The 16,066-nt window shown below is 52.5% G+C and overlaps 1 protein-coding gene across 3 annotated transcripts in view; it reads left to right on the forward strand.

Moving 5' to 3' along the window:
• The window catches only part of DTNB (dystrobrevin beta), a 228,928-nt gene that overhangs the window by 171,321 nt on the left and 41,541 nt on the right, over positions 1-16,066 (forward strand). For all 3 annotated transcript variants that reach the window (XM_075415135.1, XM_075415136.1, XM_075415137.1), the window contains exon 17: positions 8,880-8,900. In XM_075415135.1, coding sequence (XP_075271250.1) covers positions 8,880-8,900 — 21 coding nt within the window. The remainder of the gene's footprint in view (positions 1-8,879; positions 8,901-16,066) is intronic.

A 16,066-nucleotide genomic window follows, 5' to 3' on the forward strand; every position in this document is an offset into this window, starting at 1 on the left:
CACTGTATTTTTATTCCTGTTCAGCCCGTTAATGTCTGTCTTCTAAAAAGGCTGGAGACAATGACTTGCTAAATCCACCTTGATTTCCTCAGACTCTAAAACCTTGTAAATTAAAGTGTTGTGTCTCTGAAAATGAGCATCCAAAACTGAGTTACAGGTTTAGGAGAATATAAAAAGTTGTTGCATCGGAAACAGTTTGATTCACAGAATCACAGAATCACAGAATAGTAGGGGTTGGAAGGGACCTCTGTGGGTCACCCAGCCCAACCCCCTGCCCAAGCAGGGTCACCCAGAGCAGGGGGCACAGCACCTTGTCCAGGCGGGGCTGGAATATCTCCAGAGAAGGAGACTCCACAGCCTCCCTGGGCAGCCTGGGCCAGGGCTCCGTCACCCTCAGAGGGAAGAAGTTCTTCCTCGGGTTCAGCTGGAGCTTCCCAGGCTTCAGTTTGTGCCCGTTGCCCCTTGTCCTGTCGCTGGGCACCACTGGAAAGAGTCTGGCCCCGTCCTCCTGACCCCCACCCTGCAGATATTTAGAGGCATTTCGAAGGTCCCCTCTCAGCCTTCTCTTCTCCAGGCTGAACAAGCCCAGCTCCCTCAGCCTCTCCTCGGAGGAGAGATGCTCCAGTCCCCTCCTCATCCTCGCAGCCCTCCGCTGGACTCTCTCCAGTATCACAGAATACCACAGAATATCACAGAATAGTAGGGGTTGGAAGGGACCTCTGTGGGTCACCCAGCCCAACCCCCTGCCCAAGCAGGGTCACCCAGAGCAGGGGGCACAGGACCGTGTCCAGGCGGGGCTGGAATATCTCCAGAGAAGGAGACTCCACAGCCTCCCTGGGCAGCCTGGGCCAGGGCTCCGTCACCCTCAGAGGGAAGAAGTTCTTCCTCGGGTTCAGCTGCAGCTTCCTCTGCTTCAGTTTGTGCCCGTTGCCCCTTGTTCTGTCGCTGGGCACCACTGGAAAGAGTCTGGCCCCGTCCTCCTGACCCCCACCCTGCAGATATTTATAAGCATTTATTAGGTCCCCTCGCAGCCTTCTCCAGGCTGAACAAGCCCAGCTCCCTCAGCCTCTCCTCATAGGGGAGATCCTCCTGACACCCACCCTTCAGATATTTATAAGCATTTATTAGGTCCCCTCGCAAAACCTTGTAAATTAAAGTGTTGTGTCTCTGAAAATGAGCATCCAAAACTAAATTACATGTTTAGGAGAATATAAAAAGTTGTTGCATCGGAAACAGTTTGATTCTTTGTGGTTCCGGTGACCAGAGTCTGAGCATTTTTCTTGCACTCATTTGGGGAGCCTCTCCATAACAAAGTCAGTCTGGGCACCTGCTGCAACACGGTGACGAGCTCTGACGGGAGTTTTGTGTAGCCCCTGTTGTTTCCAAAGCACTCGTAAGCCTTCACAAATTAATTCTCCCAGCATGACCTGATGTAAATGCTATGATCTCGTTTCGGTGAACGGCTGCTCTGTCGGCTGGCTTGACTTTCTGCCCTTCCACCTCGAAAGCCTTGGAGCCCGGGCGGGCTCTCCTGCTCAGAGGCACTGCGCCGAGCCCGTACGATGTGCCGGAGCAACGGCAGAGCTCTGGCCATCGCCCGCTCATCTCGCCGCTGCCCACACAGCGTCGGTGTCCTCTTGCCCAGCTGGTTGGACGTGCGAGTGAGACATCGCGGCCGTCGGCATCCGTGGCACGGTGGCAAGGAGAGCACGGAGGGTGCTGCAGAGGGGAGCCAGCCCGAGCACGAGGGGCAGGGCCTGCAGTGGGGGAGGCACAGGAGCCAGGAATCGTAGAACCGTAGAATCATTAGAGTTGGAAAAGACCTCTCAGACCATCAAGTCCAACTGCCGACCCAACCCCACCATGCCTGCTCAACCGTGTCCCCAAGGGCCACATCCACACAGTTTTTGAACCCCTTCAGGGATGGGGACTCCCCCACTGCCCTGGGCAGCCTGGGCCAAGGCCTGACTGCTATTTCAATAAATAAATTTCTCCTAATCTCCAGTCTGAACCTCCCCTGACGCAACGTGAGGCCGTTAGGACCCATTCGCTGAGCTGAATCATGCAGTTCAGTTACAGGCTTGACAGAAACTTTAATGACATCTCCTAGGTTGTACCATGCAGAAGGTTGGTTTAGAAGCTGGCTCTTACTAGACTTCTCATTTATAGATCTGGCAGCTTTCAATTAACTCTCCCAGTTCCCAAAATTGTTTAAAAACTCTAAGGGCAAGTAGGACTGGACATAAGGAGAAACCTCTTCCCCATGAGGATGCTCAGGCTGTGCCTTCTCCGTCCTTGGAGGTTTCCAAGACCCAGCTGAACAGGGCTCTGAGCAACCTGGTCTGAGCTTAACTTGACCCTGCTCTGAGTAGGAGGCTGGACTTGAGACCGCCTGAGGTCCCTTCCAACCGGAGATACCCTATGAACCCGTGACTGCTGTAATTATGTGGTTCTACGTGTTGCGTAAGATGGTTCTTTGCATTTCCCCTGCGTAGCTCGCTATGGAGCCTGGCAGCTCCTCTTTGATTAAAGCATCTTCCAGAAAGACATCTGTTCTTCAGCTGAAGAAATCAAAAACGGAAAATTCACTGCCAATGCAAATTTGCTTGTGCAGTTAAAAATTTATGCCTCATTTTCAGTTTTAATCTATTTAGCTGCAGTTTACACCCATTGCCTTCAGTACATGTGGTTCTCCCTCAATTAAATTAAAGAGCACTTCAGCACCCCTGTTTCTTTCCTACGCCGATCCTTACTCATCTCCGTGACGGCACTTCGCCATCTTCTTTTTTAAGTCACCTAAACAGGTAGAGCTTCTCTGAGCTCCTCACAATACTGTACTTCAGTCTTTTTGCGGCTGATTTCTTTGCCTTCTCCAGATTTTTAATGTAACTTTTTGAATTGGGAGAAAACAAAGTGTATGTTGAACTCTTCCCTGGACCCTAGCAACCCTACGCAGAGTTAGAGGAGGAGTTTCACTGCTCTCCATCGCTGCTGCCCTCTCTGTGCCTGCCGCACCAGGGAGTGCGGTTCGAAAGCTGTTGGTTATCCTTCCAGTGGGAGATGTCCCTGCTCGTGGCAGGGGGCTGGAACCAGATGGTCTTCCAGGTCCCTTCCAACCCAAACCTCCTGCGATTCGATGAGTCTGTGATTGTAGATCTCCCTCCACGTGAAGTGCTTTGTGTATTTCACAGAATCACAGAATAGTAGGGGTTGGCAGGGCCCTCTGTGGGTCATCTAGTCCAACCCGCCTGCTGAAGCAGGGTCACCTACAGCAGGCTGCACAGGACCTTGTCCAGGTGGGTCTTGAATATCTCCAGAGAAGGAGACTCCACAACTTCCCTGGGCAGCCTGGGCCAGGGCTCTGTCACCCTCACAGGGAAGAAGTTCTTCCTCAAGTTCAGACGGAACTTCCTGTGCCTCAGTTTGTGCCCATTGCCCCTTGTCCTGTCACTGGGCACCACTGGAAAGAGCTTGGCCCCATCCTCCTGACCCCCACCCTGCAGATATTTGTAAGCATTTATAAGGTCCCCTCGCAGCCTTCTCTTCTTCAGGCTGAACAAGCCCAGCTCCCTCAGCCTCTCCTCGGAGGAGAGATGCTCCAGTCCCCTCCTCATCCTCATAGCCCTGCGCTGGACTCTCTCCAGTAGCTCCTCATCTTTCTTGAACTGGGGAGCCCAGCACTGGACACAGTACTCCAGATGGGGCCTCACCAGGGCAGTGTAGAGGGGAAGGAGAACCTCCCTCGCCCTGCTGCCCACACTCCTCCTCATGCACCCCAGGATCCCATTGGCCTTCTTGGCACCCAGGGCACACTGCTGGCTCATGGTTAACCTGTCGTCCACCAGGACACCCAGGTCCCTCTCCACAGAGCTGCTCTCCAGCAGGTCCACCCCAAGCCTGTACAGGTACATGAGGTTGTTCCTCCCCAGGTGCAGGACCCTGCATTTGCCTTTGTTGAACCTCATCAGGTTCCTCTCTGCCCAGCTTTCCAGCCTATCCAGGTCATGCTGAATGGCAGCACAGCCTTCTTGTGTGTCTACCACACCTCCCAGCTTGGTGTCATCAGCAAACTTGCTGAGGGTACATTCTAACTCTTCATCCAGGTCGTTGATGAAGAAGTTAAACAAGCCTGGGCCCAGTACTGACTGAGAATTTCGTGTAGTGCTAGCTGGTTAGTGACGATGCGTTACAAGTTTGGCCTCTGAAGGAAGTGCGGATGTGGAAGCAGATTCCATCCGTGCAGTTCTTCTAGAAGCCAAACTTGCCCTACATTCAGATAACAAAAGCAGGTTTGTTTGGCAAGGCCGCTTTGCCATGAGGTTACAATGCTTCCTTTCTTCCTTATTAGCTGGGTCTCGTATCAGCGTTTCTGTTACTTCGAATAAATTAATGACAGGGTAAGGTGTTTACGCCTCTTTAAGCTGTCTCACCTCCCCTTTCTGAAGATCAGTGCGACACAGCGCATTCCAGCCCTGGGTGTTCCAAGATCTGGTAAAAATTACCTTCCCTGGACCCGGTGACTCTTCGTCTGATGATTTTAAGAATTCAGCTGCCAGCTCCCCAGGCCTGCTGATCTAAAAATATTATTTCTGGTAGATACTTTTTAACACCTTTTCTCGTTCATAGTGGAAAGCGCTTCACTGTTTGCTGATAGAAACTACAATGGGAAAGTAGTATTGGCCACACACAGAGCAGAAATGCCAACTCCGCCTCCCATGTGAAGAAGTGTGCCATGGCTATCAAGAAGCACCATGCACCACCCCAAGGCTTGCTTTGGTTGCTGATATTTGTGTTCATTTCAAAGTCTCCTTTTTGGTGGTTTTAGCCCTACCAGATATGAATTTTTCCCACGAGGTTTTAGCTTCGCGCATCATTTGGTGAACTTCAAAAACTTTCATTTATAGTTTACATATGCTGTTAATTTTTTATGGTTTCTTCCATTTTCTTCCAGTCATAGGGGTTGGCAGGGCCCTCTGTGGGTCACCCAGCCCAACCCCCTGCCCAAGCAGGGTCACCCAGAGCAGGGGGCACAGCACCGCGGCCAGGGGGGCTGGAATATCTCCAGAGAAGGAGACTCCACAGCCTCCCTGGGCAGCCTGGGCCAGGGCTCCGTCACCCTCAGAGGGAAGAAGTTCTTCCTCGGGTTCAGCTGGAGCTTCCCAGGCTTCAGTTTGTGCCCGTTGCCCCTTGTCCTGTCGCTGGGCACCACTGGAAAGAGTCTGGCCCCGTCCTCCTGACCCCCACCCTGCAGATATTTAGAGGCATTTTGAAGGTCCCCTCTCAGCCTTCTCTTCTCCAGGCTGAACAAGCCCAGCTCCCTCAGCCTCTCCTCGCAGGAGAGATGCTCCAGTCCCCTCCTCATCCTTGCAGCCCTGCGCTGGACTCTCTCCAGTAGCTCCTCATCTTTCTTGAACTGGGGAGCCCAGCACTGGACCCAGCACTGCAGATGGGGCCTCCCCAGGGCAGAGCAGAGGGGGAGGAGAACCTCCCTCGCCCTGCTGCCCACACTCCTCCTCATGCACCCCAGGATCCCATTGCCCTTCTTGGCACCCAGGGCACGCTGCTGGCTCATGGTCACCCTGTCGTCCCCCAGCACTCCCAGTCCCTCTCCGCAGAGCTGCTCTCCAGCAGCTCAGCCCCAGCCTGTCCTGGTGCCTGGGGTTGTTCCTCCCCAGGTGCAGGACCCTGCCCTTGCCCTTTTTGAACCTCATCAGGTTCCTCTCTGCCCAGCTCTCCTTTAATTTACACTAAAGGTTGGGTTTTACATGAAGTGCCTTTCTACATCTTACTGTGATGTGTGTTGACGCTGCTTTAGGAGGCTTCAGTTGATGGAATTTGGTGGTGGCTTTCCCCAAAGGAGAGGTTCTGGCCATTCGGCTGCTCACTAGGTGCCATCCTCAGTGTCTTCTGCTGTGTCATCCCACGCACATGTGAGACCTCGGCCGTGTCTGTCTGGGTGAGCTCGTCAGTGCCAGCTGACATTCCTTGGACAGGCACCCACCTGCCCGCTTTGCTGTCGGGGTGACACTGCGGTGCCGTTGGACCAGAGCTATCAGTGCTCCCCCAGACCATCTCCAGCCACCACCAGAGGTTGTCAGGTGCCCAAACCCATTCCTGGGGGCACTTTGGATAAGGCCACCCTGATTGGGGTGATCAGGGGCTTTAACAGCATGGACATCTGCAGATCGTGCCAGAGAACAGACCCTTGCATGATGTCATTTAATACTGTAGCCCCCGCATCTGCAGGGCTCCCGTTGGCCACTGACCCCGTGTCCTCCTGGCCACCCAGCCGGTCTTCAGCCGAGCAGATGGAGGCCCATGCACGGGAGCGGCAGCCCGTCCGGCTGCGTTGAGCGGTGGTCACGGCCCGTCTGTGCTGGCATCAGCAGCTTTCCTCCACTATTTTTTATCTTCTGTTCCTCATCCAGGCTGTTGGCTCAGCTTTCCCTCTGCTCCTGAAGTCCTCTGTAATACACCTTGTGCCATTAGCTGGCACTCTTCTAATTAGTCTGCAGCGCTGATTGTCTGCCTTCTCGCTGGGTTTTTGCTTTCAGCTCCGCGGATGTTCAGCAGACAGATCCCATTTCACTTTTTCCATTTCCTCGATGGTAATTTCCTCACTAGCTGATCTGATGATTTCTCTGATAACTGCTCCGTCCTGCCAGCAAGCCTCCATGCCTCTTGAGATGTCTTTTTTTCACATCTGTAGTGATCTAGCAACTTTTTTGTAGAGTGGAGATCATTTAAGATCTTCTCCCCGACCTGGTTCACCGTCTGGCCCCGCGAGTCCCAGTGCTGCTGGGAGGAACCACTGGGAACATGTGGGAGCATGGGGAGGGCATCACCGGTCCCTGCAGCTGAGGGCGAGCCGTGGCTCCATGGAGCCGTACCCTCCATCTGCTGTGTCCGTGCCGAGTTACACGCCCGAAAGAGCCCCGAGTCTTGGGAGGACGCCCACAAGCATCTGCTCAGAACAGCGGCATGCTCTCCCGTCGTCCGCAGAGGTCTCCGTGGTGCCCTCAGGTTAGGAAAACATCTTCTGCTGCGGTGGTCGGGGAGGAGAAGCTGCTCTGAAGGAAGGGCCGGGTTCTGGCCGCTCTACACTGCCCTGGTGAGGCCCCATCTGCAGTGCTGTGTCCAGTGCTGGGCTCCCCAGTTCAAGAAAGATGAGGAGCTACTGGAGAGAGTCCAGCGGAGGGCTGCGAGGATGAGGAGGGGACTGGAGCATCTCTCCTAGGAGGAGAGGCTGAGGAAGCTGGGCTTGTTCAGCCTGGAGAAGAGAAGGCTGCGAGGGGACCTTATAAATGCCTCTAAATATTTGCAGGGTGGGGGTCAGGAGGACGGGGCCAGACTCTTTGCAGTGGTGCCCAGCGACAGGACAAGGGGCAACGGGCACAAACTGAAGCCTGGGAAGTTCCAGCTGAACCCGAGGAAGAACTTCTTCCCTCTGAGGGTGACAGAGCCCTGGCCCAGGCTGCCCAGAGGGGCTGTGGAGTCTCCTTCTCTGGAGATATTCCAGCCCCGCCTGGCCGCGGTGCTGTGCCCCCTGCTCTGGGTGACCCTGCTTGGGCAGGGGATTGGGTGGGGTGTCCCCAGAGGTCCCAGCCCACTCTGACCATGCTGTGATTCTGGTTAGTTCTGCCCAGGAGATAAACAGGGCAAGGTGGATAAATGGGTTCACGGATTTCAAGGCCATAAGGAGCTTTTATTCCCTGAATTTTAGCTCCATTACCTGCATTTCTGGGGTGGGAACGTGCTTACCAGTGGTCCTGCTGCCCTCTACACCGGCAGTCCACCCAAAGCCAGAGGGTACACACGCTGTTCCTGATTGCTGTCGCTGCGTAGATGAGAGGCATCGAAACCGTGCCGCCAGCCTTCCCGTTAACGCCCAGCGCTGCTCCTCTACGCCGCCGAGCCGGCCGGCAGCACAGCCCGCGGGACTCCGAGTGGCTGTGACACGTGAGGTCAAAATCCGTGGAAACGTTTGGACAATGGAAGGAACTCACGACCACGTGCCGCTTGCCTCGAGTAGTCGAAGCCAGCAGGAGCGCAGTGAACGATTCCCTGCTTCAGAAGGCGATAAATTCATATTTCACCTTTTTTAGTCCTCCAAATTAGTAGTGATCCGTGCTGACAAACACTGCGTTGCAGCGAAGGGATCGTTTGCATCTCTGTCCTTACGCGGTGGCAGCCGTTCTCTTGCCTCCCAGTTTCTCCCCTCCCGGAGATCGGGATCCCGGATGCCCGCTGGGATCCCGTCGTGCCCCCACCCAGACGGGCCGGTTCTCCTGCCGGGTTGGGGCAGGGTCTCCATGCTGGCAGATCACAGAATCACAGCATGGTCGGGGTTGGAAGGGACCTCCCTGGGTCACCCAGCCCAACCCTGATGTGTGCGCGCAGGGGACGGAACACCGGGCAGCGGTCGCACGCTCCGGGTGGTGTTTCCAGGCTTTAGAAGATGGCCGTCTGGTCTTCCTGAGGACAGCTAGAGGGGCGTTTCTGAGCCTGGGGTGGGGAGAGAAGCTGGGAAAGGTTCTTCTGCGTAAAAGCAGAGCTGTCCATTGGGTATCCGATCCCATCCCCGGGGTATCAGTACTGTGACGTCCATCCCGCGTATTCGGCTGCCGCCAAGCCCGACGGCCAGCTTAGGCAAGGGTCGTCTTTGGAGAACGGAGCGAACGGCACCTTCGCTTTCCCCCCGCGGCGGCGGTGTGCCCCGTCGTTGCTTCCCCTCGTGTCCGCAGAGTTTTCCACCGTTTGCCGTGTTCTGCTCCTCCACTGGGCCCGCTGTGTGTTTTGTGTGCGCGCGTTTCCGCTTCGTACCGTAATTAATCTCTCCTGTTTCTCTCTTCACCTTTTTCTTTTGCCAACGTTCATAGGAGGAAGAGCAAAAGCAGGCAGTAAGTTGACTTCACTTTGTAGGTGATCTGGCTCTTTTTTCTTTCTGCATGAAAACGATTTTCTGTTAATTGCCTTGTATGCAAATAAACCATGGGAATGCGGGGTCTTGCTCACTTTGAAAGCAGCCTCCATCAGTTTCTAGCAGAGCATGTTTTTGTGTATCATCTCCTGAAAGTCATTCCTCTCTCCCTTTCAAATTAAGTTTATTGCCATGGGTACGCAACCGGTGGCTCTATTCATTAGGTTTTTACAGAACTCTGCATGACCATCCAAGGCTGAAAATGTGGATTCTCAGCTGGCTTCATAATTTATTTTGTTGGCGATTCTTTGGAGTATTTTACACGCTAAGAAAGCTTTCTTGTCTCTTCAGGAATCCTGTAATTTACCTCCTTGCCTCATACAAGTCCATGCATGAAAACAAATTAATGACTTAATATTCTGGGCATGGGTCCATATCATTCAGTCATGGTACAGCCTCCTTGAATTAGTCCCACTCTGCTCGTTGTGAACAGAGTGAGTAAACTAACAAGAGACAAGAATGCCTTTGCTCTGTTGCTGATTTTCATCTTCTCTGCCTGCTTATTAATATCCGAGTGCTGTGTTAATGTTGGAAGCCACTCCAGAGGGAGCCCTCTGGCTTTTCTCGGCACCAGCCGGCTGCGCAGTGTCTGCTCTCCAGCAGAACAGGTCTTCAGCGTTTTCGAATACGGTTTTCTTTACACACGGAGCTTTAATGAAGAATAATTCTGTGTTTCCCATTGTTGGGGTTTTTTTATATGTTGTTTATCAGATACCCAAACTGGATATTGGATTATGTGAATCGGAAATCCTGGTGACTTTATTTTGTAAGGAAATATATATCTCTGGGTAACTTCTATTGCTGAGAACACTTCAGTGCTACACGTGCTGAAATTGGCTTTTGGTGACTCCTGGATGGCCTTTCGTTAAAGTTCTGTGACCAATTTAAAAAGAAGATGGTGGTAAGCGCGCGTCTTCTGTTGGAGCCCGGTTCGTCTTTAGTTGGTGCTGCCAGGGAAGGTTTATCCCCGGGTTTGCTGAGGCGCCTTGCAGGAATTCCTTGGCTTAGCGAAGGGGCCAGATGGCAGCACGTGGCAGCGATCTCCAAGGAATTTCCTGGAGGAAGGGAAACAACCAGGACACCGCCATCCCTGTCCTCCAGCTTCGTGCTAACTGTGCAAGTGGAAAGCCGTATCGTATGTCATTCTCTTACCCAACATCACTGCTCGGAGTAATCTTTTTGCGTGGAAATGCGGCATTATATTAGCTCGTTTTTCCTGTGCTGTGATGTTCACAAGGATTAAGGATATAGAAAAACGGTAAATGTGAGATCAGAGGAGGAAATTGCCCAATTTTACCTCCCTTCTTTCCCTGGAACACTCTGTTTATAGGAGGGTAAGAGAACCCAAACTGACTGCTAAAATAATGTCAATACATCACTCACTGCCCAGTCCCATTCGGTCGGTAGCAATGGTGAATGAGCCAAAAAGGGTTTGAACCTCAGGAAGGCAGATTTTGACCAACCAGAGGACACGCTGCTGGTCTGTAGGAATTGAAACTTTACATCCTTACATTTGCATGGACTGACGTAACTTCAGGTTGCTCTCCTCTTGGCTACAAAGGTGCAGCCTGCAAAAGCTGGGAGCCCCAAGATACAATGCTCCACCTGGCTGAGAAACACGCAGTCACAGAACTCACAGAATAGCTGAGGTGAGAAGGCATCTCTGGAGATCCTCTAGACCACCCCCATGCTCAAAGCAAGGTCAGCTAGAGCAGGCTGCTCAGGAGCTTGTCCCAGGTTGGAGTATCTGCAAAGGTGGAGACTCCACAACCTCAATGGGCAACTGGTTCTAGTGCTTCACAGCCCTCTCCATAGGAAAGTTTTTTCTTCATTTTTAAACAGAATTTCCTAGATTTCCATTTGTGCCTGTATTTCCATTCTCTGGTCATTTCACTGAGTACCACAAACAAGGGTCTGCCTCCATTTCTTTACTCTCTAGGTAAAGAAGGGTTTTGTATGCCTTGATAAGATCCACCTGAGCCTCCTCTTCTTGAAGCTAAACCATCCCAGCTCCTTCAACCTCTCCTCATATGGCAGAAACACTGGTTCCGTCATCTTTTTGGCTCTTCCTTGGGCTTTCTCCAATCTTGCTCCAAATCTTTCTTGTAGTGGATTGTCTCGAACTGCAACACTCCAGATGTGACCTCACCAGTGCTGAGTTGAGGGGAAGAATCACCTCCCTCAGCCTGCTGCCAGCGCACTTTCCAACGCAACCCAGGTTGCTGTTGACTTTCTTTGCTGGAAGGGTACATTGCTGGCTCATGTTCAACTTCTCTGCAGGACCGCAATGTCTTTTTCTGCCAAGCTGCTTTCCAGGCAGTCAGCCCCCAGAGTGCACTTGACACACAGGGTTACTCCTTCCCAGGAACAGGACTTCGCATCCAGTGTTGAACTTGATGAGGTCGCTGTCTGCCCATTTCTCAGAATGTTGACGTCCCTCTGAATGGCAGCAGTTTTGGTGGCTCTAGAGTTGCATCTTCCCTCTACAAGTGTAAGAAACCCTACAGCAGCTAGGAAAGGGTTCCAGTCTACTGTGTGCTCAGCCAGCCCTATCCTTGTGTCCACAAGTACATGTCCTGGAAAAACGGAGCTAGAGGAGAAGAGCCAAGTCTGGTTAGTACCTCACAAGGGTCTATGGACTAGTCCAGAAACAGCAGGAGCACATATGAGAGAAAATGTGGAACACCATCTGGGTCCTGTGGAAGAGAAGGCCCAAGTGTCTTAGTGGTCTAAAGTGATGAACGTCTCAACTCGTGGTGAGATGGATTGTGGTGGCAACAAGGATTTACATGAAGAGTTAAGGTGAGTAACAGGCAGAATAGCCATCACTGATTCAGGACTGGCAGCACATCAAGAGCAGTAGCATCAGCATCCGCTTTAGGCATCTCTGATCGCCCTGCACTAAAGCTACAATCCCGTTCTGCCTTCTCCTTGTTGCTAGTAAGATTTACAGAGCCGGGTGAAAGATTTCTTGGCTACGTTCGAGCAAGTTGCTGGCCAGCAGAAAAGGCTTCCTGAACAAAAAGCTATCATCTCATTCGTTCGGCGTTTGACTGAGACAACGTACACTGTGTTCCAGGGGCTGAAGGTGTCCAGGTTAGTGTGGCCATTTTGAATGGCTTGAATGTCACCATGAGCCAGCACTCCCCCGGGACAGCTTGTTTGTGTTTTTGCAGCCAGGGTGATTACGTGGGTAAGCACTGAGTAGAGATCTTCGCTGCCCCTGGGAGCTAATAAGAAGTTACTTGGCTGCTGAGGTTGCCACCAGCTGCCTACAGAGAACTGTGTGATAACTGACTTTCATCTCCAGCAAAAGGCTAGATGAGCACAGTGGCATCTGAGAGACCAAACTCCAGTCACAAAAATGTCCTCAAAAGGCCTAGAAGCTACTGTGTCCCTTGGCCAGTCTTGTTCAGAAAATCGTGACAAGCTGTAAGGAATTTGTATCTGGAGAGAGCCATCATTTCTGATCCTCGTATTTACAGGAAGGTCCAATAACATCTGTGCCCCATGTTTGGAGTTCATCAACTCAGACTGGTTTGGGTGAGAAGGGACCTTTCAAGAACATCCAGTCCAACAGTCCAACCCCCTGCCATGAGCAGGGACATCTTCAACCAGCTCAGGGTGCTCAGAGCCCCGTACAACCTGGCCTGGAATGGTTCCAAGGATGGGGCATCTCCCACCTCTCTGGGCAACCCGGGCCAGGGTCTCACCACCCTCAGCGTGAACAATTTCTTCCTTAGATCCAGTCTGAATCTCCCCTCTTTCAGTTTAAACCCATCACCCCTCTTCCTATCGCTGCAGGCCCTGCTAAACCATGTGCTCCCTGCCAAGATCTCCTGTCAAGATTTTGAAAGTTCCTGCATCGTCTTTCCTTTCGCAGGACTGCCCCGTTGAATCGACGGGGCCAGTCCTGGTCACACCCTTGAGGAACAGTGCGTTGGGCGGAGATGTCATTCCAGTAATGGAGTATTAAGCCACATGGTATTCATAGTCGACGACACTACTACTGCTAAGATTGTTGTGTCCCAGCTAATAAAGATCTTTGCTAGCGTAGATCCTAATTTACAACAGGACCATCTTCATGTCACAGCTGGTGAGAGGCTTGAGTAATCTGCAAAATATTAAAGCCCCTTTGTTTTATAGTCAAATGAACAGCCATTGGGGCTGTACTGTTCAATATTCAGAAGAACGTTAAAGGAATTCACAAAGATGTACATCACATGTATGATGTCTCTGGCGTGTAGTACTATTCATACAAGAAATCCAGAGGAGCATCAAGCGCTCGTACTGCAACACAAGAGAACTTCTCTAATGCCAAACAGGCACAGAAATGGCTTCACAGCAGAGGAGCTCACATGGGAGTGGTTAAACCCTGGAATGGAAATCTTTTCCTTTCAGAAGATGGTGGGAACCGTACAACACAGCACAGCAGACTGGGCTCATGAATTTCCAGGGTATGTTACCAGTCAGGAGAAGTGGACACGCTCTCACCCAGCAGTCCTCATGACGGTGTGGAAATCATGGGAGGGTTGCTCCGTAACCCGATGGGAAGGGAGTCTGGAGTTCCCGTTTTCCTCCCATCGTTCAGATGACTCAGGTGTATAGATGATATCTTTCCATCCGCTTGAGAAGTGCAAGGCAGGCAGGGCAGACACCCTTAATGAGGTGAACCTTCTCAACCAATGGCTAGAGCAAAGCTGAGCCCAGACAACAAGCTGGATGATGCCTGCGTCCCTTCCCAAGAGATGTAGAAACCTGTGGGTGGGGAATTCCTAACCTTGGAGAGCCGTGTAACAGCTGAAGAAGTCTCACTGTGTTGATATCCGAGGCTGCTGGTCAGCTCTGCATCCTTTGATGCATCAGCCGAAGGTCCTGTACGCCTCTTTGGAGTGGACCATTGATGCACGTCTGGGTGACTCCCACCATCACGTACGGATGGATTTGAACAAAAATAGTAAGAATTCCTCCTAATGCCTCGACACTGCACACCAGCTGCCACCTTCTGCTGCACGGCCTCGCTCGTCTGCAGGGTATGCCTTTGGCCGCTGCAGATGACTCGCAGACGCTCAGAGCTGATGGATCATGTCAGCCAGCTGTACAGCTGACAGGACCCAACTTGCTTCAATGACATTCATTTATACTCGTAACTGAAAAATTTTTCTGAAACAAGTGGAAGTCCGCCTTCTGGAGGGTGGGAGTGGACAGCCCACATAGCATAATATAGACAAAGACAAAACTCCCTATTCAGGATAAATTTAAGGAGAGGACTTGTTCAGCCTGAAGAAGAGAAGGCTGCGAGGGGACCTTATAAATGCTTACAAATATCTGAAGGGTGGGTGTCAGGAGGATGGGGCCAAGCTCTTTTCAGTGGTGCCCAGCGACAGGACAAGGGGCAATGGGCACAAACTGAGGCACAGGAAGTTCCGTCTGAACATGAGGAAGAACTTCTTCCCTCTGAGGGTGACGGAGCCCTGGCCCAGGCTGCCCAGGGAGGTTGTGGAGTCTCCTTCTCTGGAGATATTCAAGCCCCGCCTGGACAAGGTCCTGTGCAGCCTGCTGTAGGTGACCCTGCTTCGGCAGGGGGGTTGGACTAGATGACCCACAGAGGTCCCTTCCAACCCCTACTATTCTGTGATTCTGTGATTCTGTGATTCTGTGACCAAATCTGGTTACCCACGGCGCTGTGCTGGTAGATGCGCACGGGCAAATTCTCTGATGCTGAGGGCGACCGGCATGAAGATGCCTCCACGCTGGCAGATTTCCTCAGCCTCCAGGATCCGGTGGCTGCCTGCAGCGTTGGGAATGGTGTGCCGGGAGTTGCTGGGGAATGTGCTAGCTGAAATGCGTCGCAGCCATGCCAGGGAGCGTTCTAACACTTGGATACTGTAAATTAGCTTGTTCCAGTGCCAGAAACGCTCCTGGGTACAGGTCAACTCACTGATATAGACAGGCATGGCTTGAGAGTACGCTTTGAGTTGGTGCCTCCACACCAGCATGTTCATGGGCCTCCTGAAGAATCTCAGACCTAGAAAGGCTCCTGAGAGAGCCGTTGAGGGGTTAGAGGTTGAAGGTTGTGTAGGGAACCAGACCTCCTGTGGAATTTATCTGTCAGCAGACATTGCAGAAGGGAAAGCAAGGTCTGTGCTGGCATCAGGCATCGAAGGAGAAGACGACCCTAGCCTGGTCCTTAGTTGACAGCACTGGCCCTAGGAGATGACCGGTTGGGATACAAGGAGGAAGGCTTGGCGGGGAGTAGCCGTGGATATGCGTCAGGCTTACTCCCTTGGGAGTCGGTTGGCTCGGATGGATCTCACTGTCCCATGGTGGGTGAGCATCAGGTGAGAGACGAACCCCGGAGTGATGTGGTGGTCCTTCCTATCGCGACGGGGTGAGTGCAGAGAAGTGTAGACCAAGGTGCGGAGCTGGTGTCTGCAGAAGACCTGGTTTGTGTCTGAAGAGGAAGACGGGGGGCTTGGTGGCCTGCCGCTGTCGGTCCGGGGCGGATCCATCATCCCGTCGCATTTCGGAGGGCACACACGCAGCACGAGCGAGGACGCGCTGTCCAACAACAAAGCAAGCTCAAACATTAGAGAGCACGTAGATGGTTTTAATCCTGAGTTGTAATAACCAGAGATGTTTTCCAAAAATAGCAGCTGAGAAAGCTGTCAGGGAGAGGGAGAAGCGTGGTTTTTCCGGCGCTCCCGCCGTCCCGTGGAGAGGTAACGGCCGGGCGTAACGCGAAGCGCTTTCTGCAGCGCGCCCGCTCCATTCATCCCTTCCCTGAATCGCATTCCTCTGTGCTTAATCACGTTTTGGACTGCACAGCTAGAAACAGGCAGGAGTTTGTTCGTTTTCTTGCCTTCCAAGTCCTGCCCTCGCTGAGAAGGACACGTGTGCCAAGTTCCAACTTCTAAGCCGCTACCATTTTTAACAAAGCTCTGCGCAGAAGCGTCGTGGCTGCACTTGCTTTGGCTTGGGGGGGGGATAAATACGCTCGCTCGCTGTAATGTACCTCAAACGCAGCTGAAGGGGTTGGGTTTGTTTTCTGAACTGATCCTCTGTCAAGAGGCTGCCCAGCATGAA

This window comes from Opisthocomus hoazin, chromosome 2 (genome assembly GCF_030867145.1).
Source record: "Opisthocomus hoazin isolate bOpiHoa1 chromosome 2, bOpiHoa1.hap1, whole genome shotgun sequence".
NCBI lineage: Eukaryota > Metazoa > Chordata > Aves > Opisthocomiformes > Opisthocomidae > Opisthocomus > Opisthocomus hoazin.